The sequence below is a fragment of the Notolabrus celidotus genome, chromosome 5 (assembly GCF_009762535.1).
Source record: "Notolabrus celidotus isolate fNotCel1 chromosome 5, fNotCel1.pri, whole genome shotgun sequence".
In the NCBI taxonomy this organism is placed as follows: Eukaryota; Metazoa; Chordata; class Actinopteri; order Labriformes; family Labridae; genus Notolabrus; species Notolabrus celidotus.
The window spans coordinates 33,194,071-33,216,428 of NC_048276.1; the positions used below are offsets into that span (position 1 = coordinate 33,194,071).

The window sequence follows — 22,358 nt, forward strand, 5'->3', positions numbered from 1 at the left end:
CGTAGTATAGGCCCCAGTTCTCCTGTTTTTCTACATACTTTAGATTAAAGCTGTTATTCAACTCTTTATGTCCATGAGTTACAAAGTCACAGAGCTTTTACAGATTTAGAGTCCAGAGGCCTTAGATTCTTCCAACATTATGGACACGGTGGACTGATGTGCAGTTTAGATGACAGCTGTGACTTAATGCATCAGAGTGACTCTCACTAGAACCATGCAGCCCTGTCAATGTGACAGAGTATACATTCACTTTATTCGCTCCTACATGAGCTTGTCAGTAAATCTATTATCTGCCCAAGTGTCCTTCAAGCTTCGGGAAGATTTCCTCAACCTCAAACAGCTGGAAAATTGTTGCCAGCACCTCTCCTCCAAAATGAGTCTGGCTTTTGTTCTCGAGGTGTGCACGGCGGGGTAGGAAATTAATTGCACTTTCATTGCTCAGCCAGATGAAAGACCTGGGAAATGTTCAGGTGTGATAAATAGAACTCTCCTTCAAATTGCAGCCCTGAGGATGGCCTCTTGTGCTGTGTGTCTTTAATGGCGCTGATAATCATGGGTAGTCTGCCTCCTTTCTGCTAAAACATCAGCACCGCCAGCCAATCCATTACAGCACATGTACTGTGTTGTTCATTCCCACTAAAAATAGCTTTCTGATGACGAGCATCCAGTAAGCTGGAGAGAAATGTTTGTCAGGAAAAACTGAAGTTGTGACTCTAATGCGGAAGTAGTGCCACAGTTCGTGCCACTAACTGTAATTAAAGTTCGGAAAGCAAAACCTGGCCAGCAATGGTTGAAGACTTTAAATAAATTCACTAATTGAAAAAGAATAACTGATACCTCGAAGTGTTTTATAGTCGGTGTAATAACAAGTTGTTCATCATGAATTGGTCACTTCTTAAAGGTTACATATCATGCAAAATCGACTTTTTAATGGTTCTCTACCTGAAATATGTGTCCCTGGCATGTCTACAAACCCCCCGAAAATGAAAAAAATCCATAGACAGCCCATAGACTGTATAAAATACAACTCAACTTCTCCGTTTTTCATTACCTGCACACATGTGTGCTAACAAGGAGCTTAGGAGGGAGGCATGCTAGTTGTAGGCTGTCTTGATAAACACAAAGGTCGGTTTTACTCCCCACGTCTGCAGATTTGAAGATCTAGTGGATGATTTTTATTTTTCATGGAAAAGTGCTAGCGATAGTTAGCATAGCCACATAGCTACATGTTCGTCGCTTCGTACCAAGACACACGTCGACATACTGACAAATAAAACAACAAGAAACACTAAATCTGTGACCAATGGTTCAGAAAGGTCCTGCTGCAGGCGCCTCTCCATCAGGATCAGATTCTGGATCAGATTCAGAGGGTTGAAGTAACGCGGGTCTGTGAGCAGCCGTGTATATTCAGCCAACATATAAACGTTAGATCAACGTGCTGGAGAGCCGAGGCCACATCCACTTCCTGAGGGGGCGTGGTCAGATAGCTCATTCTCATTTAAAGGCACAGACACAGAAAACAGCCTGTTTTGAGCAGGGCTGAAAAAGAGGGGTTTACAAGCATGCCAAAATCTGATTTCAAAGTGTTTTTTGAGCAATAAACTTTAAAGACATGTTTTGGGGACCTCTTAGACCAATATATTTTGATGTAAAAGAGCATAATATGTCAGCTTTAAAGCATACAGTGGTGTACACATTAATAACATACAATACAAAAATAATCTGTCCCTCAGGGCTGATACTGCAGGTCAAGTTTGGTGTCAACATTTATTTATTTCTAACAAAATGAAGCCAGTGCAAACGTCCCAAAGCTGCAGTTCCTCCAGTGTTCACTGGAGTGTGTATCCTGCAGTGAGTCAGTCCCCATAGAGCCCTATGTTCAAATGTTACAGCAGAAATAAACATGTTTACAGCCTGGTACAAAAAAAGTTAACACATTTAACATGGGGCTCTGTGAGGACTGACTCACTGCAAGAGACAACCTCTAGTGGCCACTGGGGGAATTGTGGACAAAGTGGTTCATCTAGTTCCTTTGCTGATCTGGTCCCGTGTATGTGAAAGCATTGTTTTTGCTATATAAATATGTTCTGCCTTCTTTCAACAGTACAATGTTACACTCATTAGGGATATTGCCATTTTATCAGTGAGCTGTAAGCTGTTTATCATCTATTTAATAATAGACGATAAGGATGCTACTGTTTCTGTTGGTGTGTTTGCAGATGTGTGCACACTGACGTTTTGACGTAGGGGTCTGAGAAGCCGTTGGCGTCCATGGCAGCGAGGTGAGCACAGCGAATGATGCCAACCACCAGGCAGGACTTCAGGGTGTTGTACTTGAGAGAGATCATGATGCGTCCCCGCTCCTCCAGGGATTTGTCTTCCGTCTTGTTGACCTGTGGAGGTAGAAATAACAGCATGTAGATTTAATAACCAGCTTTTATAACAAAGTCGACACATAAAATAATATATTCTGCAGAGAGGATGCCAGCTGGGGTTTCCCCTTTTGTGCCAAGCATCATTTGCAACTGATGTTTCCTATTTAAGCATCCATAATACTAACCAGACCTTTACTGCTATTAATCCATATGGACATAAAATCACTACCTGGACTTGTTCCCACTCTGTAAAGCCTTTCTATAAAGTGGAAACGTTTCCAGTTAGATAGTTTCATTCTTTATTCTAAACCCCAGGAGTTTTTCTGTCCTGTCGAGCATCTGCTGAAAGTAAGTCGATATAAAGTGGACGCCAGCTGCAGTACTCACTTCCAGACGGTTGTGTGTCCTGAAAATCAGCCAAACTCTGATTGGCTGATTGATGTAATCTCCGTTGTAGATGGAGAGTTAATAGCCTCATCAAAATTAATTTGCCATGTTCTTCAGAGACAAGATAAACATCTGAACTGACACATGACCTGTGTGCCTATTTAAATTTCAAACTCCACACCGGGCCTCTCGCTGATGAGCATAAATTTAGCACGAGAGCCAAACTTTCAGGCAAATGAATTCAAACATTTTGTCAGTTTGGTGATTTGGGACTTAATGGGGTGTGTCAAAGGCTCAATTTAAGCCCCATTTCAGAGCATGGTCCCATAAGGGAACTAAATTCTCAAACTGTCAGCTTCTCCAAATAACTCCTGTGGCTGAATCAGTTATGTCAGATGACCTCTATCTTAGTGACACCATTATTAATTGTCTCAGTCTCAGTTCATTAATGGCAGAACACTTAATGCAGTTCAATCAAGACAAGAGGAATGAGCAGGAGGAAGCCTCTAAAATCAGTAAGGAAGTTGCATCTTTTGTTTGCACAATGATGCAGAGAGAAGAAACAACTTCACTCAAAGGACAATATGGTCATCAAGAAAACTGTGTGTGGTCTTAAGGCTGATTTATACTTCTGCGTCGAATTGACGGTGGAGCATAAGCTGGGGGTCTGCGTAGCTCCCGTACCTACGCAGAGGCCTATGCACGTAGCTGACGAGCTGTAAAAGAAGAATAGAAAGCCCCCCCCCCATCCCCCCACAATTGGAGGGGGCAGCAGTTATAGAGGATAATCTATACTTAGGTGATGGTAATGCCAAATAGAATCACTTCAGGGTGGTGGAGGGGTCTTGTCTCATCCTGTATGGAGTCTCTTTGGCATCACCACCAGATAACTCTACATTATCACTAACATATAACATCAGTTAAGCCACTTTGGAGAGCTTGGCTTGAAACTAGAGGGTCACAAATTAAAGTCCTGCAATGGACCAAGGTACAGATTGAGCTGGTAGCTGGAGAGGTGCCGGCTCTTCACGATAGCATCTCTATTAGAGCATGTTCACAGGAGCCTGTTTGTGCGTGTGTGTGTTTCCAGCCTGTGTGTCTGATGAATGTTCAATAACAGAGTGTAAAAAGTAAATATTCATTCTGAGATTGAAAAAGTAAGTCCTCCTTCTCTGCTTCTGTCTTAGATTTAGATTTGAAAACTGACTTTATCTGAGATATTTAAGGGAAATATTTGAAAACTTGCCAAAAACATTAAGAACAAGATTTCCTGCTATCTGTTGGCATTTCTTTAATCTTAATATTCCAATGTGTGATCTAAGGGACAGGAAGTAAGGAAACAATTTATGCGTTTATTAGCCAAAGTTATATATGATTTAAATGCACTGTATCTTTAATTTCTATAAATTATCCAGTGAAACAGCAGATTGTTTTAAAACAGCTTGATCACTAATTGGTGGATGGAAAAAAATAGCTTCATTGGACCAAGCCAATCATCCCTTTTTGAAACCAATCCCTTGATTGGTGATCAATCGATGGAGTGAAGTCTGACTGTAAATTGATTCAGTGATAGGTTGGCTGGTTGAGCACCTAAACACTTCTTACTCATCCGTTCCATCAGTGGTGTCCTGAAAATCTTTATGCTTGCAGGTTTACCTCAAGTAATGATAAGCCATTCACCAATCAATCAAGTCAGTCCGTACTGTGGACCTGATGGTTGTGGGATTGATTGATTAAGAAAGCTAGGCCACTCATTCATCAGTTCATAGAGTAATCATCTGGGGATCTTATAGCACGCCTTCTTACTTTCACCCTTGAGAGTGAAGCTGATTATACCCAAGACCTCCCATCTGATCAGTCATCCATCTTACTAAGTCATGTTTCTGTGGAATGATTAAATGATGGGTTGGTTGGTTGAAGGATTTAACAGATGCTCATTCATCAGTTCACTCAGAGATGACGTGAAGAACTTGAGGTTTGAATTTCTCCCCATGCCTGGACATTGAAACTAATTTTCCTTCCATAAAACAATCAAATCAGCATTCAATCAGCCCAGTTAGTCTGTGCCAACTGTAAACCAGGTTCCCAAACTTGCCTGTGGAAAACGTTTTTCATTTTCCATTTTTTCTTTAATCCAATTTTGTCTTTTTTCTTCAAACTTTATATAAAAAAAATGTATTTGACTTTTTTTCAGAACATTTTGATTTAAATCATCAAAATATTTTTCAACATAATTCTCATAAATGTGAGTTCTTTCTGAAATGAAAAAAATTCATAATAAACAATAACCTTTCTTTCTGAATCCTAGCCCTAACATTCCCACAGTAGACACCGATTTAGTCGACGAAATCTCAAAACATTTGAGTCTAGTTTAAGTCACACTTTAGTCCTTGATTTTTGTCAAAAAACTTTCTCTCAATAAAATAATTCACGTAGTTTGCATCATGTAATCAGATATTGGTATCAGGGTTGTAATTAATAAATGTTGAAATCAGCAACATTTCACTCTTTTAAAACTTTTTCTTTTTGTAATATCTTAAGTTAAATCATTTAGCCTGCCCCTGCTAAAAAGTCCAAAACATTCTTTCTGTGACCACCATGCCTATATTTTGATTCTATTGATTCAAATAAAATGCAGAGAACATAAAACGCAGGGCTGCATTGCACTTTTACGACGGTCCCTGAATGTACCTGCAGTGACAGGCGCACAGGACAAACAGTCAGTCCACGGCACTCTGAAATGCACCTGCATCTTTTATGACAAGGAGTTGATCAAAACTTTGTAACGTCTTTATGTGTCTCCAAATGTATCCTCATATTGAAGCTCTTTATGGTAAGAGTGGCAAAAACATCAAATAGTAAACATGGTAGCAGGGCTCTCACGCATTTCAACCTGTTCACACGCTCACACGCTACACTTTGTATTTTTCACGCACAATAATTACTAGGACAATGACCACCAAGTTGCGCTGCTTTTCCTTCAGAAGGAGCTTGCCTTGCACCAGCTAATCAAAAAGAAAGACAGAAATATAGCTACCCAACAGCCAATCAAAAAATAGCATCACTGTATCCGGGTAAAACAACAACAACAACAACGTTACGTTCCAACAAAAAAGGATGCACACGCGCAATGCAGACTGACCGACCGCCGACCGAGATTCGCAGGTCTGTCTGCCCCCCCCCCACACCCCGATGAAAGTTCATTGACCAACATTCATCGTCATAATTTCCGCTAACAAAATCAACACTAGTATATACAAACAAGCAGACACACTCACACCTCCAGGAGATGTTAGAGTCATCAGTTAATATTTCCTGGACTATGGGAGGGAGTCGGACAAGCTGGAGAGAATCTGGGCTTGCATGGGGAGAACATGAGGCCTCAGCTGGGATTCAAACCAGGAACCTCCTTACTGTGAGGCTAACCACAGCTCCACCATGTCGCCCCAGTGCTGGTCACAATATTAATCAATCTTACAGTTCCACCTTCACCCTTAAAGAACAATCCTGCTAAACAACTGATCAACAATCAATCAGTCAAACACGTCACTTCTTATTGTGAGAGTGATCGATCCTTCAGCTCATTCATCAGCTGATTCAGTGATATTCTGAAGGCCGGGCTTGTATTTCCACCTCCAGCCTTGAGACCCACGGCGATTACACCTGCCTAAAACCAACCATCCAACCCACCATCCATCGGCTGATTGAGTCCATTCTTGCTCTAACTAGATATCTGATGGTTTGGCCGATCAATCGACAAGGCCGAGCCGCTCCTGCATTCGTTTGTTCAGTAATAATCTGGATATATTCTGGCATGCTGTTCTGCTTTCAGCCTTCAAGATTCAAGCCCCTGGCTGAGCAAAGCATCTGATCAGGCGTCAATCAATCACTAATCATGTCTGTTCCTGTGTAATGATATGTTAGCGGTGAAGAGGCAGTCACTGGATGTTTAGCATACTCCTGTGAAATCAGTTAGATTGCCCTTTTCACGTTCTTTGTTGCTGCCCAGAGCGCTTTAGGCTCTCCACAGAGGGAAATACATACTTGAGTGTATGACTTGAACCGAAATGCAGCCTGAGCCCCTAAAGAGCTGCTGTATCTAAGCTTTGAGTTTCTCTCACAGCCATGCTCAGTGACTTAGAAATGTAATTTACCAGAAACGCTCCCACATTGGCTGATTTTGTAAGTTTGAGCAGGACTTTCCCATACATCAGCATTTTATTTCCCACCACATATTTAGTATAAGACCCTCCATATCAGCAGAGTAACTGCACAGAGGCTTAACAACTTCAAGCTTATCAAGAGCTTCTGAGAAGTGCTGGACCAGTGGAAAAATGGGCAATGGGACTGCTGGTTATTTCAATTGGATTTGGGCCATTTCAAGTTGATATTCACTATCTTTTCTTTCTCATTCAGCCTCTCCGTCTCTTTGATAACCTGCCTAACTCTTTACACTGAAGCTGAGTTTAACAGTTTGAATAAAAGGACACATCGTTCTATAGAAGGAGATCCAACTAATCACATAATCACTATTATAAAGAAACCATATGACTTAAAGGTGATTTAAAGGTGACAGCTTCCTGTTTGACTGCATGTTTAAAACCCACCAACCCAACATGTTCTTAACTTTGGTGCCCACCAGGTAAAAATAACATCATGGTAGAGTATAATCAGATCTCTGCCCTGACACACAGCTCTGACTCTGTCATCTGAAGATAACATGATGCACAAATTGATATAGAAAACAAAAACAAAAAACGCCACCCACAGAAATGACACAGAAGTCAAAGTAAAGTAATTTCAGTGTTGGGCAGTCTATTTCTTGTTTTCTAAATGTATGTTCCTGCAACTGACTGGCATCTGATAACGTAAGTTGGCTGTGCACGGAGGGCCCTGTTTATCGTTAACAGAAATTGGTGTATTTGAATAACTGGGCAGGCCCAGAGTGGCTATCTGATAGATTCAGTAAAATTCATGGCGAGCTGGGCTGGTGGAGGGCTGCAAGGGCCAGTTTACAGTGAGAGTAAATTTATCAACAGCCAATCAGATATTGTTAATACATTTTGAGATATGATTTTGCTGGCAAAAAACTTCTACGTGAATCAATCATGTCCTCACACGCTCCAGTCTGTGGTTTTTGTGCACTCACATATTTCCTGCTAAATACTGACTCCTCTTTCATTAAAAGATTTGAGTATCAGAATGAAGAAACAACGATGGAAAACAGGCAGAGGTCTGAGCAGACTTCTGTCTTGTCCTGTGTGTAGGAGACTGTGCTCAACAATCTGTCCAGCAGTGTCCACAGCAGGATACTAATCAGATCTCTCCAGGGGGCCGACTCGCTCTACATGAATCACAGATGACTTTTACAAGCCGTCTCACCGGACTGGAGGACTCGACGGCATCCATTTTGTCGGGCATGCCAATATGTTCCAGCCGCCGCCTCGCTTTACTGTCAACTCCATTTAGTCTTTTCTCTTCTTCCGCCGTATCTACGTGGTTAGGATATCCCACCTCTCTGCTTGCTCTAACAAGGTGCACAGCGGGAGGTCTGTGACAAAGACAAGAGGCTGACAGGAGTACAAGAGCATCAGACAGAGAATGAGGCGAGGAGGCTCAAACTTCAGGCTGCCTCCAGTGAATCAAGCTCCACTTTTACCTGACGTGTGCAGACATTTTTACGACACTCAGTGTCTTTTCTTTCTATCTCACACACACAGACCATCCATTAAACCTTTCTCCTCACAGATTATTTCTATGCTGTCAAATAAACAACATATTCATCAATGGACACATGTACAGACAGACTGTCGGTTACCATGTGACATTGAAAATATTTGTCTGCAGCTGCATGGCCTCTAATTTATGTGGAGGAACATTTGACCGTCTTTCTCTCCTTCAATGAATCCGCTCAAACATAAAATCATCTAATACCAACAAACACCAACACTGCGCCAACACCACAGTGCTGTGGCATTTTCTTTACTTTAACTGCTAATCACTCATTAGTAATCTATTATGTCCAGCTGTTTTAGTCTATTGATCGTCTCTCTGTAACTCTGTGTAGTCTTAACAAGGTCTTTAATGAGAAGGGGAACCTTGTCACACCAAAATTACCTGTTTAAGTAAAGGTCACAAAGGAAAACGAAATACCACTGCATTTAAGAACACTCAGTCAGATTGACTGGAGGTGTCAATTCATTAATATAGATTACTGATAGATCACATAAAAGGTTGCTGTGATGAAACTCTACACCTCCCAATAAATCTAGAGAAACTCAAAGCCTCAAGCCACAAGTACACGAAGGAGACGCTGACGTACCTGCACATGACAATTGTTGCTAATATGTACCATGTATGCGCCAAGATGACGGGCTGCCAGTTAGCTAACGTCTGCTTGGTATGTCAGGTTTAATTGCATGTTTAGAAGGAAAACTTGCTGATCTTCGTCATTATACTGCAGTGACAGGGTGAGTAAATACAGTGGTGGAAAAAAGTTTTCGGACACCCTTAAAATTTTACACAATCTCAAATATTGTCATGAATGATGAATGATTTGTGGAAAAATCTATTTTGTGTTTCAAGCATTAGACAGATAAACAAATACAAATGATATTTTTTCTGTTTATTGTTTTCAAGAAAAACTAACAAAGGTAAATTCTTGACAGTTTCAATATGTCATTTCTCAACATTGTCTGTATCAAAGTCAACAAATAACAGAGAATGTGTTCAAAACTGAACAAAAAATAAATAAACCTAGCTGTGGTTGTACTAAATTAAATTGCACTCGAAGACCTAAGAGTGATTCTCAATGAAATATTTGGGGTGTCCAAAAACTTTTTTCCACCGCTGTATATCACAATCCAATCAATCTGTGGATCTTTATTGATTTAATGTGTTTGGATTAAACCTTAATGGGATCATGCAGATCCTTTTTGTTACAGGGCGTACCATCAGATCTTCAACAGGTTTGAACTTAAGTGTTAATGATAACTTCCAAAGTTATCAGAGTTAATGTCTTTGTTAATGACTTCATGATTGGAGATACATTTTTAATTGACTGTGCACACCTCTGACACACACACACACAAACGCACACAGACGCACGCACACACACACACACACACACACACATACACGCAAACACACAGATAACTTCCCTGTCTGATCTTTTGATAATATTTATCAGAACAACATTTTACAAAGACACCCAAATACTCAACGTGTCTTTTGAAATCTTTAACTCGACACTCTGTTATCACTACAGGTGATCTGCGTGTGGACATGATTTGTTAATGATGTGTCCTAATGATCTAAAATGATATACAGTGGTGTAAAATGACAGCGACAGGACGAGCTTCGCATAACTTTTAAAATCAATGATACAAAAAGGATGATATTGATACCAGAGGTCACACTTTAATCAATGGGTTCACAGGATGAATGTATTGAAGGTCATTTCTCTCTCTGATCACCTGCTGAGTATGTCTCAGGCTCGTGATAAGACACGAAGGGCAGAGAGCGACGAGAGATCATCCAGTTCTTTGATGAAGAATGATGGTTTTACATGAATGAACAAAGACACATTTTGAAATGGTCGGCCTGCCCAGGTACCGTCTATGTGTGGTAAACACAGGATAAGAAGAATCCCTTTGTCCACAGGAAGCTCTAAAATCAACACAAACCAAAAGTTTCTCTTTAGAGGCTTTGAGGAGAAAAAGTGATGATGTTTCCCTATTTAACAATCAACAGATGTCTTAATTCAACAAAGTCAGTCACACCCTCCCCAGTAGTCTGTAACCTTAGGATTATCCTCGGCCCCATTCTCTCCTCCAAACCACAAATCAGAAACATAACCAAAACACCCTTCTTTCACTTCAGATCCACCCTCTCCTCCTCTGCTGCAGAAACCCTCCACCACGCCTTCATAACCTCCAGACTGGACAACTGCAACAGCATTCTTTATGGCCTGCCCTCTACTGACCTCCAAAACTACAATATGGTCAGAACTCAGCTGCAACACTCCTGCTCCAGAGCTCACATCACACCCATCTTTCAGCACCTCTACTGGCTCCCCACAGCACTGAATCCACTTCAAGATCCTGCTCCGCACCTGCAAAGCCCTCAGTAACCTCGCCCCATCATACCTGACCGACCTCCTCAAACGCCAGTCCCCATCTCGCCGCCTAAGATCCTCAGATGCTAATCTTCTGTCCCCCATCGCCAGGACCAAAACTGCACCTTGGGGGACAGAGCCTACGCCATTGTTCCTCAGTGAGGAAAGTAGCTATTGGCTGTCAAAATATTCACTAAATGACATCATCATTTAATTTGCATAATTAAAATTGAATTGACGCTGCAGGAGAAGTGTAACGTTGAGGGAGAGACAAGAAGAAGTTAAAAAACTATGAGTATGTTTATAACTACACTTAGGAGCCTACAACAAATTTAAGTAAAACATGACATTTTTCAGCCATAACCTTCTCTACATGTTTATTGTATACAATCTGCATTAACAATCTAAAAGGACCAAAAAAAGATGGGATCAGCCAGCGGTGTCTTCGTACATGCGTGATACATTTGCAGTCTGGATGCGGGGGGGATGAACGTCTCCTGCTCTGAATGCAGCTAGGAGGGACTCACAGCAGCATCCACTGCTCTTTGAGAGGAGTAAGAATGAGACATGCTTTCATGTCAGCCTCCAAAAGTCTCCATTTAACACCAGAAAAAGCAGCTACATTTTTCGCTTGTCACTTTTTTGAAAAAGAGTTGCTAGAGGGGTCTGTAAACTTTCTAAATATAGCGACAAAGTCGCTAGGTTGGCAACACTGGCCCCAACTCTCTGGAACCCAACTCTGACCCTCTTCACTCATTTAAAAACCAACTCAAAACTACATCTTTAATAAAGCCTACAGCACATGACATCTACTTCCTCCCCAACTCTGGTTTTGGTATTTTGCTTTTGTCCTTTTTTTATTTTTTATTTTCATGTAAAGGTTTGAGTACCCAGCGAAGGGCTATATAAGTCTTATCAATTATTGATATTACAAAAGGAAACTGTAGGATCAAGTCTTTTCTTTGTACAACATGAACTCAAAATCAGCCTCAGAGAGATTTACAGATAATTCATTAACTACACCCAAAAGTAAAAAAAACAACTCTTTAACAGGTGAACTAATGAAAGACACTTCAACATATACACCTTCTTTAAATCTAACATGCTATATCCACTCTCTTCAAATTAAACACACTAATTCTCTTCCACTCCGCTGCCTCTTCTCTTTATAGAGTTATCTCTGCCTCCATGATCCTCTTTTCCTCTTCCCATCAGTCTGATCAAACATACAATCAGCTTACATACACAAACACACTGCAGCTGTAGTGTTTGCTTTACATTCACCAGTTAATTGTACCACTGCCTCGAGGGAAAATCAATTAAGATTGGCCCAGAGGATGTCCATTAATTCAATTTAATGCACAGTATAACCGGACACCTCAGACGTGACTGTCTGGACATTTCTCTAAATGAACCAAGCTGCAGAGCCCAATAATCAGCGGAAATATACATCCTCGCCTCTCTTTCTGCTTTCTGAACTCCACAGGCTGGCAACAAAGCCGCACAGAGAGACCAACCCGACACAATAATATGCCAATCCTGTTGACTCGGCTCCAGGTTAGCCAGGACATCAGGGGGTTGCCAAGGAAACAGAGATATTACCCAGAAAAAAAGAGATAGGTGATATCCCAGGATAAAGAGGGATCCTCTTTTGGCTGGCCAGTAATCAATTCCAATTTCTTAACTTACAGTCTGAAGAGGATAAGCCTTAATTACCTGCCACAAGTGCTCCCCTCTTTGCCCGGCTCTTTAAAAAGCCTAACCACACAATGAGAAGTCCTGACATGCATGGAGGAGCACAGGTCTTTTTAGTGCCACATGTCATTAGTGAGGCTCTTTGTAACAACGTGTGGGCAGCTCAGGATATGAGGCTGTAAAAAGAAGCAGGGCCAAAATGAATCTCCTGCCGATGTCCCGGCGGGATGGCTCAGATCAACACGACTCAGAGAACAGAGGGGAGCTGACTATTGTGCTGTATCAAAAAAGGAGCAGGGCTTACAGGGGGCTGGCATTCAGTGTGCCTGCTCACAAACATTTCCAACATTTGACAATAAAAGCAAATGCACACAAGAGAAAATGGTTTGGTTATCTTTTTAGTTTGTAAACCAATAATTCTAGGAAGTTAACATTAACGTTAAAACCATAGACTGTATTATACATGTACATAGTCTCTGTGATGTCACCCTTCTGTTTCTGATTGATTTGGGTGCCATATTGGAAATGCTGAACTCAACTTGACTTCTGTCAAGCTAGTGTGATGTAAAGAGGCGGGCCTTTAGCCTCTCTGCTAACAGCTATAGTGTTCCTGCCTGCCAATCAAGTCAGCTCTGCCTCCCATTATGCAAAATTCCTAATCTTAATATCTTCTAAACTGATGAGTTATAAAAGAATTCACCCCTCGTACAGTGTGTGCTGATAGAGAAATTAGATATTCAGACTCATTATTTGAACCAGGCTGTAAACATGTTTATTTCTGCTGAAAAGAACAGCTTTCCTTGAGCGGACACACAAGGAACTGCTGTTCATAGGACTTCCACATTGGTTTCATTTCTCTCTGCTGGACTTTGAAGCTTGATTTAAAACCAGTGTAAAGTCTGACACCCCTTTCTGCTGCAGCAAAGGTCACCATGGTCCAAGTCCAGTAAAAGATTTGATCCAAACACATTATATCCATAGAGATCCACAGATTACTTCCAATATAAAAAAAAAACCATTATGTGGCTTTAAGAGCCAGATAGTTTGGGAACAATACATAAGCTACTCCAGACGTCAGTGTAGCTGACGCCACAGTGCTGCGTTCCTGCATTGAAGGCAGGTACAGTGAAAATGACAAAGTTGAAGAAAACTGAATTCCAATGTTTCGATGTCTATGTTAAAAGTCAGTACGAAACTAACATAGACAATTAGCGCTAGTTAACAGATGTGCCCAGCTCTGGCCTCCAGCATCTTTGGGCTCCATGATGCCCTGTTCAGAGACAAAGTGGGGCATGGTGGTAGAGCTTGTTTCAAATGGCCCCAAAAGGTCAAAAACGAAAACTTATGGAAGGTTTAGAGTGGAAAAGGTTTCACAGTAGTTGCTTATGCAGTGGAAGGATGTTAATCCCAATCTGGCTGCTCAACTGTTAGATAGAGCAAGTCAAAGAGGAGCTCTGAATAAACAAGGTGTCAGGAGAATGCTTTGAGCAGGCGGGGTTGTTAGCATTAAGTAGAGGGGTCGTCAACATGATCAAGTTGTACCATTCTCTCAGGGATCTAACATCCACGGTTGTATTTATCAACATATCCTGCTGCTGGACGAAGTTTTGTCAGGAACGACCTACGTTGTAACCCCTCTAATGGGCTGTAACCTTTACTGTGCTCTCCGCAACAGCCCAGCACAGCAGCAGCATTTCTACTGAGCTTCCAGGGCATGACAAAACAACACCTCTTTAACTCTGGTTCACATTAATTTTAATGAGACACAGAGCCGTTCCAAAACCAGGAATTAAACCTCCCATTTCTCTAAATGTTGACACGGTGAGCTACCAATTATCTTACATTGAAACCTTTCATTTCCTGACGGAGCTGAGGGAGTAGGGAAATGTATTTCACAGAGACACAGGGCCAAGTTTCATTGGCAGAGCAGGCTGCTGGCCCTCACACTGCTACAGCCTGAACTGTTGCTTTCTGCTGGTGCCAGTGTGAAAGGCAGATCCAGAGCTGAGGATGGAACAGACACCCACCACACAGGAGAGAGTGAATGCTGACAGTGGTAGTAAAAATGTCTTATGAGACTTAATAAAAGGCACATTCTCCTAACGAGAACCAGAAAAATGTTTTCATGTTAATTAGAAACCATTCCAGGAGACCACTTCATGAAGCAGACTGAGGGAATACCAAGAGTGTGCAAAGCTGTCATGAAGGCAAAAGGGGGCTACTTTACAGAATCTAAAATATAAAACATATTCTGCTTTGTTTAACACTTGACACTTAAATAATTCCATATATGTTCTTTGTGTTTACAACAATTAAAATAAATACAAACCCTTGAATGAGAAGGTGTTTCCAAACTTTTGACTGGTAGTGCAGATTAGGGTAGAATATAATATAATGGAATATAATGGAATGGAATTTAATATAGTACAATAGAATAGAACAGTGTAAACTTTTTTAATCCAAGATGTGGAAAATTGTCTTAGGCTTTACATGAAAAACGATTTTGCTCTGAATTGATGCATTATGGCCCATTTACAGTGTAAGTAAATACATTCAAACATCCCCAGCACACAGAGATCAGTCATCGGCTCTGCAGAGCAGTTTGTGCTGCACTCAACCCTCTGCGTGTGCTTTGTGAATTACACAATGCCTGTTTGTCTTATTTGTACAGGTCTAGTGGGTGCAAAAGGAGCCCAGTCCTTTTGTGAAACAACCTTCTGTTCTTTTTGTTCCTGAATGTAAATCTGATTACTTGTTTTTAATTGGTTAGCTTTTTTGGCCTGTAGGCTAATTAAACTTGTTTTTACAGCCCAAGCTGCTGACAGTGGAGTCACTACCTGAGTCTGTTGACATGAGTCTATTACTTTATGTTTCTCTGCCTGCTTCTTTTCAATTTAACATATATTCATAAACTTTAGCAGCACTATAACTTCACGTTTCCTCAGGGAGTTAGGTCGACAGAATGTAATCGATGTTGAAGAAGGTTTGGGCAGAGTGTAATAATATTTTTCTACATTTCTTTTACTTCATTTCAACACGTGTGTGATCCACTCCACAGGTTTTCTTTTCTTTCTGACTGACATGTTTATGAGCTGGATAAGAAAGCCAAAACACTCCACCGTCAGCCTAAAACCATCAATAAGACAGACACTCGGAGCTGCTTGATGATTAAATGGTTTGTGCTCTATTCTCCCCAGCACAGTAAACATCATCCTGTGTTCAGACAGAACTCCTTATCCTTTACTTCAAGAGGAAGCAGAGCAGAAAGCTCTCCGCCATGCTCTCTCTCTCTCGGTGCTATCAGTTTGCCTTGAAGCATTTCTGTGTGAAAACAGCCAAACTGTGCTTTATACTCTCAGTCTCTAGGTTGAGACGTATGACAGGATGGTGCAAGAAAAAAAGCAAAGACGCCAAACTGAGACAGAAAAGACAACCCCTAAAAATATAGTTATAGAGTTTGACACAAAAATCTGCTCTACAGAGACTCTAAGAGCTGCATGCTGTGAAAGGTCTGAGCCTCCATATCCTCAGAAACCTTGTCCAGTCCTATTCTCACTGACAGGAGGAGAGAGATTTAAGAGCATGTGTACAGTATGCAGAGGGAAGTCCATCCTCTGCTCGCTGGAAGAAAGCTGGATTTCTGAGGATTCAGCCAGAAACATCATGTAATCCAGGGAGAGGAGTGTTTCTTTTCTGGGCTGTAAAAACATCAGTGAGTCATACGTCGGAGAGAAACTGTCCCCACCAAAAACTAGCTTAGCAAGGCAACACTTTTTACCCAGGAGCCTGAGACATGACTCTGGTGTGAAGCCAAAAGAAGGTGTTAATTGAACTTTTCATTGATGTGTTACTTTACAGAAATCTACATAATGTTAGAAATGTCAAGTATAAAATGTGACCCAGGTACACTTTCGTTGATGTGACAACTCTACTGACAAACAAAGGACGTACAACCAGCATGGTTTGAATGAGGGATGTCAACAATTAATCGAGAGTCGAGTAATTGGTTGTTCAGATTGTGCTCGAATGCGCATTTCTTTTTTGTCAGGTAGAGATAAACAACGTATGGTTTCATATTACATTTAGCTATCAAGGAGGTGTTTTAAGTTTAAGGCATGTTTCAGTGTGAACTAACTAGCTAAAGGTGTTGCGCACAGCAGAGTCTTTACGGGCTCTATTTAGGGATAGAATACGCAACAGCCGCCACCAAGGAGACAAGGAGGTTGAGAACTCTTTACAGGACATTACCTTGTCATCGGATAGACTGGAGGAAAGTCAATGCAGAGAGATTTCCCAGACTGGCAAAGCTGGCACACAGGTATGTCTGCTGATCAGTAACAAACAACCTGCATAGTCATGCAGGTTAGAAGACATGATGATTGTCAAAACATAAACTGATCACATCCTGTAGCCTCTTTGTCCTCAGGGTCACAGTACACATGTTATGATTTGTACCACGATGATGTGGAGAAAAATGTGTCAAATTTCAAAGTGCAGAGTTTTAATCACCACTCATTCTTTATACACACATAGTCAAGATTGCAAACACTGAGGGGAATTCACTAAGAATGGATCTGAATGAAAGAGTCGTGCATCATTTGCTCCTGCTCTTGTTTTGTGTCTCACTCAGTACATTAACATGCACTGTTAAGTGGAACTACAGTAATAGCCCAGTACACAAGCACCTGGCGAAAAAAACTGTTTCATGACCAAAGTACGTCTGCCTGAGGTTGACTAGTTTTTTTTTTTACCACCAGGGTTCCTTGTATGCATTTATGCTGTTAGACTTCAGGGTCAAAGCTCAGCTTGCAAACTGTGCCCAGAACCCCTATATGCCAGTCTGAGTCCGGCTGAGGTGTATACATGCAAGAGAAAACTGATCCCGGTCTGGATTATCTCGGTATGTTAGTATGAATCAAGAAACTCAAGTTAGTGTGATTTCAGTCGGACTACATACTGACTGTAAAGATGAGCCCTCTGCATCTCCGCTCTCTGGTGCTCAGAGATACGCTGTGCACTCTCATCCTGACGGAGCTCTGATCTGTCCATATATAGAGCTGAATGGGGAGGGGATACTTTTAACTGGTTTATTGTGACCACCTCCACACATGTGGAGAAGTTCACCTATAGCTGGGGTTGAGATGGAGTTGTTACCATGATCACTGCACAGTTTCAGTGTTACATCACACATTTCCACAAACTGTGCTGATGGTCCGAGTGTCACTAACTTTGGGGCTGTTTGCACCGATGTTTGGGAATGAGGTGGTTTTTTTGCAATGAGGCTCATTTGCATAGATAGAATTGCTAATTTAAATACACACAAACAGCTGACAGACGCTGTGTGCTTTACAACATAGTTTGTGTTGAACCCTTTGTGCGTGCATTCAGGATTAGACATTTTTGTTGTCTTATTTGCACAGGTTCACTTGGAGAAAAAGCTGTGCAGTCTTTTGTGATTTAGGCTCTGAGTGTCCAGGATTTCAACTGCTCCTCTACAATCATTGAATGGTAAATTATAACCATCATAACTATCATAAACGTCTAAAATATTGTCACTTTGAACTGTAACATGTATCTTTATTCAATAAACCTCAGCAAAGACCAAAACTGGTTGTGAAAACACCATTTAATACCATTTACACATATTATGTGTATTTTTGGATGCTATTTCACACGCCCACATAGACAACAAAGCATATGAGGAGAGCAACAGGAATTACTCTCTCTAAACACAAGTCAGAGCTCTACACTCTAAAAATGTCCGATCCAGAATTACACCATGCTCATTCTTCTTAGCAACCAAAAAGCATGTGGGCTATTTGAAAAGGATATTCAATCACAGTTCAATGATACTCCACTCCACACTCATGCTCTCATAACACATAATCCACTCCATGGACTCAGAAACCAGCGCTCTAATCTATCACGTGCTTTAAACGTAATCCTCAGAGATATTGTTGTTGGTGCTGCTGTTCTTTGTGCACATTGTAAAGCACATCCTTTGCATGCAACTTAAGCATCTTAAGATTGTACTAAGCTTGTATCTGTTTTATTTGCAGGGCTAACTGCAGCTGCAGCACATATCTTGAAAACTGCATTACAAGAAATAACTCGACGTACATCTAAATTGAATCTGTGTGTTTGAGTTTAATAACAAGCTGCTCATTGATTAGACTTTCAGCACCTATGCTTCAAGCACATGCTTCAAGTCTGCCTAGGGAATTAATAGAGTATCAGGAACGTGTAGCTGTAAACTGAGATATGGATGTAATCTAAGAGTCATGGTGCTTGATGTAATATAACACCCGCTGCAAAGGTAATTTTTGTCTCATGGTTGTAGCTGTGCTTGTGTTTTTTCATCATGCTGTCAGAAAGAAATGTTGCACAAAAAAAAGATGTTCAAAGCAGCATCACAATGACTGAGCCTGTGTCTGGTGTGAAGTGCTGGACTTACAGGTAACTGTTTCTCCAGGCAGTTGTTGAAGTTTTTGATTTGGTTGGGCTTCAGCTTCTTGAGGGGGATTCGAGTTTCTCCGATGAACTCATTGTGTCGGAATTTGTCCTCATCACACACTGAAATCCTGTAAACGAGAAGAACAGAGCCGGGAGAGGAGACGTAAATGAAGTGAGGCTCAGGTGAAGGATTTGTGGCTGAGAAGAAGCTTTAAAACTGTAAAAGCAGTCATTTTCCACCTGGAGCCCATCGTCCCTAATCACAGAGACTCAAATCTCAACAAAATCTCCACTTTAGGACAGACCGACTCCCTCTGACTCCCTCTGACTCTCTCTGACTCACAGTACTGAAAAAAAAGTTGTGCAACTCTGGAAGGAAGGAGTTCATTAGATTTTTGTCAGGCTCCATCAGTGTGACAGAGGATGATGAGATAATTATGCTTTAGGAAGCGTTCAGCCATGTTTGGACCAAAAGAGTCTGAATGTGAGGGAAACTCCAAATGGGAAGAAGCTGAGAGGTGTTTCTGATGATGGATGACTGACGTCGTTCCTCTATTAGAGCTATTCTGAGCAGCAGCAAGTCACCACTTTGTTTTTGCGCTTACACTGTGTGCTTCAAGGCAATTAGCATTTCATCTCCTTTCAAGACAGACTCGCTAATGAAGAATGCTCTTGAATTAAGGAGAATTATATTGTTGAGTGGCTTTAGTTTGAAGATCTCTCAAATTAAGCAGAAAGCAAGCAGAGAAATAAAAACTGATGAGCTCGTCAGTCAATTTAAATTCTATCCACCAAAACTGTCTCTGCTCTATTCCAAGGAGCTAATTTTCAAATGTGCTAGAAATCAGGACCTCAGGCTTTTTTTGAGTTTCATATTGAATGCCATTAAATCTATGAGGTTAACCTTGAAACAGAGACTCCACGGGTGGTTTCTAATTAAGGACCTTGGCCGGATCCGAGTACAATCAACCCTAAAGTTTAGTTCATTTGATCACAATCGTACCAGACTTGAGAACCGTGCTCAAGGTGATACCTCATCACTTAAAGCTCCTGTGAGGAACTTTTTTGTTTGTGTTGATTTTGGCACCCCCTGTGGACAAAGATGTAAATCTCATCACTATGCTGATATCGTCCTGAACGTGCCAAGGTTATCATTTCAGACAAATATCTCATCCAGCTTTCTGTAACAGTCGGACATCTGTTGTAATAATGTGCGGTTGAAAATGTAAATACAGTGTGTTTATGCACACTACAAAAAGCCAGCCTTCACAAACAAGAAAAACATACAAAATTTGGTGGTATATTACTTAAACTAAGCAAAATTATCTGCCAACAAAACTTTCCAAAACAAGTAAAAATATCTAACCTCAATGAACCCAGAAATACCTTAAAATTTGTGTATTTTCACTAAAACAAGTCAATTTTTCTTGATAGAAATAAAAAATGATGAGACTTCTTTTCTCTTAATTAAGTAAATACTAGTGCCATTATCTTGACATAATGACATGCACTAGGCATTACATTTATTGAAACCAGCAAAGCTATACTAAAACATAATTTACTTTTCTTGATGGAAAGACAAAAGTTAAGAATATATTTCTCATTATGTAGGATCATTTTCTTACAATTCTTAAATGAGCCAAAAGCTGTGGAATTCATAAATCATATTAATGCTTGTAATCTGTGATCCTGACTATCATTGAAAGGCTGAATGGACAGATGACTGCGCAAACAGTTATGTAAACTGTTTAACAATAAACATTCCACACAAGAATATGCCGTAAAATAGTATCAGGACGCCGAGACCTGAACAAAGCGGATCATCCAACATTTTTACTGGAACTGGAGATCAATGTACAAGCCTACTCAGTGAACTTCCTCCACTCAGCCATAGCTTTTTTATATGAAGAAGTCATGTCTTGGTCATGGATGGCATCCTTCTGCCTGCTGCCTGGTAGATTTTACCTCTTATTACACAATCAGCAGCAAGAGTAAGACTTTGTACAGTTAAAATACCATCTTGGGGATGTAATAGAATTATACAACAGTGAAAAATAACTATCAGTGCTCCCCAGATATTGCATGACGTTCTTTTAAAGCTGCCTTGTAATTTGGAAGAACTTATCTGAATGTAATTATTTCAGTTTGAAATGTTAAATGTTTAAATATTAAGTGTCAGTTAACAGTACTGTGCCAACTGTACTAATATATAGCAGTACATATTTTATATTGTTTCAATGAAAATAAAACAGTGGATTATGGCTGTCATTTATTTTAATGCTGTGAAGAGATACAATTGTGTCAAAGTCATGATTTCTTATTTCATGCTTGAAATAAGAAATTGTTACTTTGAAAAATCTGTTGTATACATGTGAGTGTTGATGAAACAGCTTTGTAACATTTTATATTGTAGTTTCAAGCATGTATTACTCAATATAGGTGATAAAATCTCAGTAACAAGCATAGACTGTATAAAATATGGACGTAGTATCCGTGACGTCACCCATCTGTTCCTGAGAGCTGTTTTGAAGCAAATCGACGGCAGCAGCCATATTGGAAATGCGGAACTCAACTAGGCAGAGTGTGATGTAGTGTGAGTCTCTTAGCCAATGGCTGTGTGTTCCCGACCGGGAGTCACGTCAGTCATGTCCTTATTTGGGCAAAACTCGTAATCTTAATATCTTCTTAACCATCACGTTAGAAAAAAATTCACCCCCCGTACAGTGTGTGCCATTAGAGAGATTAGCGTTGGAGGGCCAAGCCGTTTTTTGAACCAGGCTGTAAACATGTTTATTAATGCTGCAAAGATCGTCTTTTTCCCATTCATATCTATGTGGTTTCCGGTGTTTCTGCAGCCAGCCTCAAGCGGATTTTCGATGTATTGCAGTTTATATCACTTCCACATTGGCTTCATCGTTTGAGACCGGAGTTTGCCGCTTGGTAACAAGCTGTAATATCTTACTGAGATCATTTAGGACCAAAACACTCAAAACAAGTGAAACACTCTAACATACAAACTGCTTAGTGAGAAAAACTATCCTATCAGGCAATAAATAAGCAAATTTCACCCTTATCTGAGATATTCGACCTTACTTAGATTTCACTTTTTGCAGTGCAGCATCCTGTCTGACACCTGCACCCTCACAGCAATATCAGGCATTTAAAAAGTTACATAATTGTAACTGTCAGTCTTGTTGCCACTGGCCTCTTGGCTTTAGCAGGTCTTAATGAGGCTCCACTTTCAACTGCGTCTATTTCACACCCGGTTAAAACTCCTCACAGGGGATTTAAACGAGCACAGACGTGTTCTTTGTTGAACGTGTATCTGTAAA

General features: G+C 40.7%; 1 protein-coding gene across 1 annotated transcript in view; it reads right to left on the reverse strand.

The window, feature by feature from the left end:
• The window catches only part of doc2b (double C2-like domains, beta), a 192,315-nt gene that overhangs the window by 11,892 nt on the left and 158,065 nt on the right, over window positions 1-22,358 (reverse strand). Inside the window, exons 5-6 of the mRNA XM_034682804.1 lie at window positions 19,028-19,154; window positions 2,236-2,393 (exon numbers count right to left, since the gene is read on the reverse strand). Of these exons, the coding sequence (XP_034538695.1) occupies window positions 2,236-2,393; window positions 19,028-19,154 (285 nt within the window). The remainder of the gene's footprint in view (window positions 1-2,235; window positions 2,394-19,027; window positions 19,155-22,358) is intronic.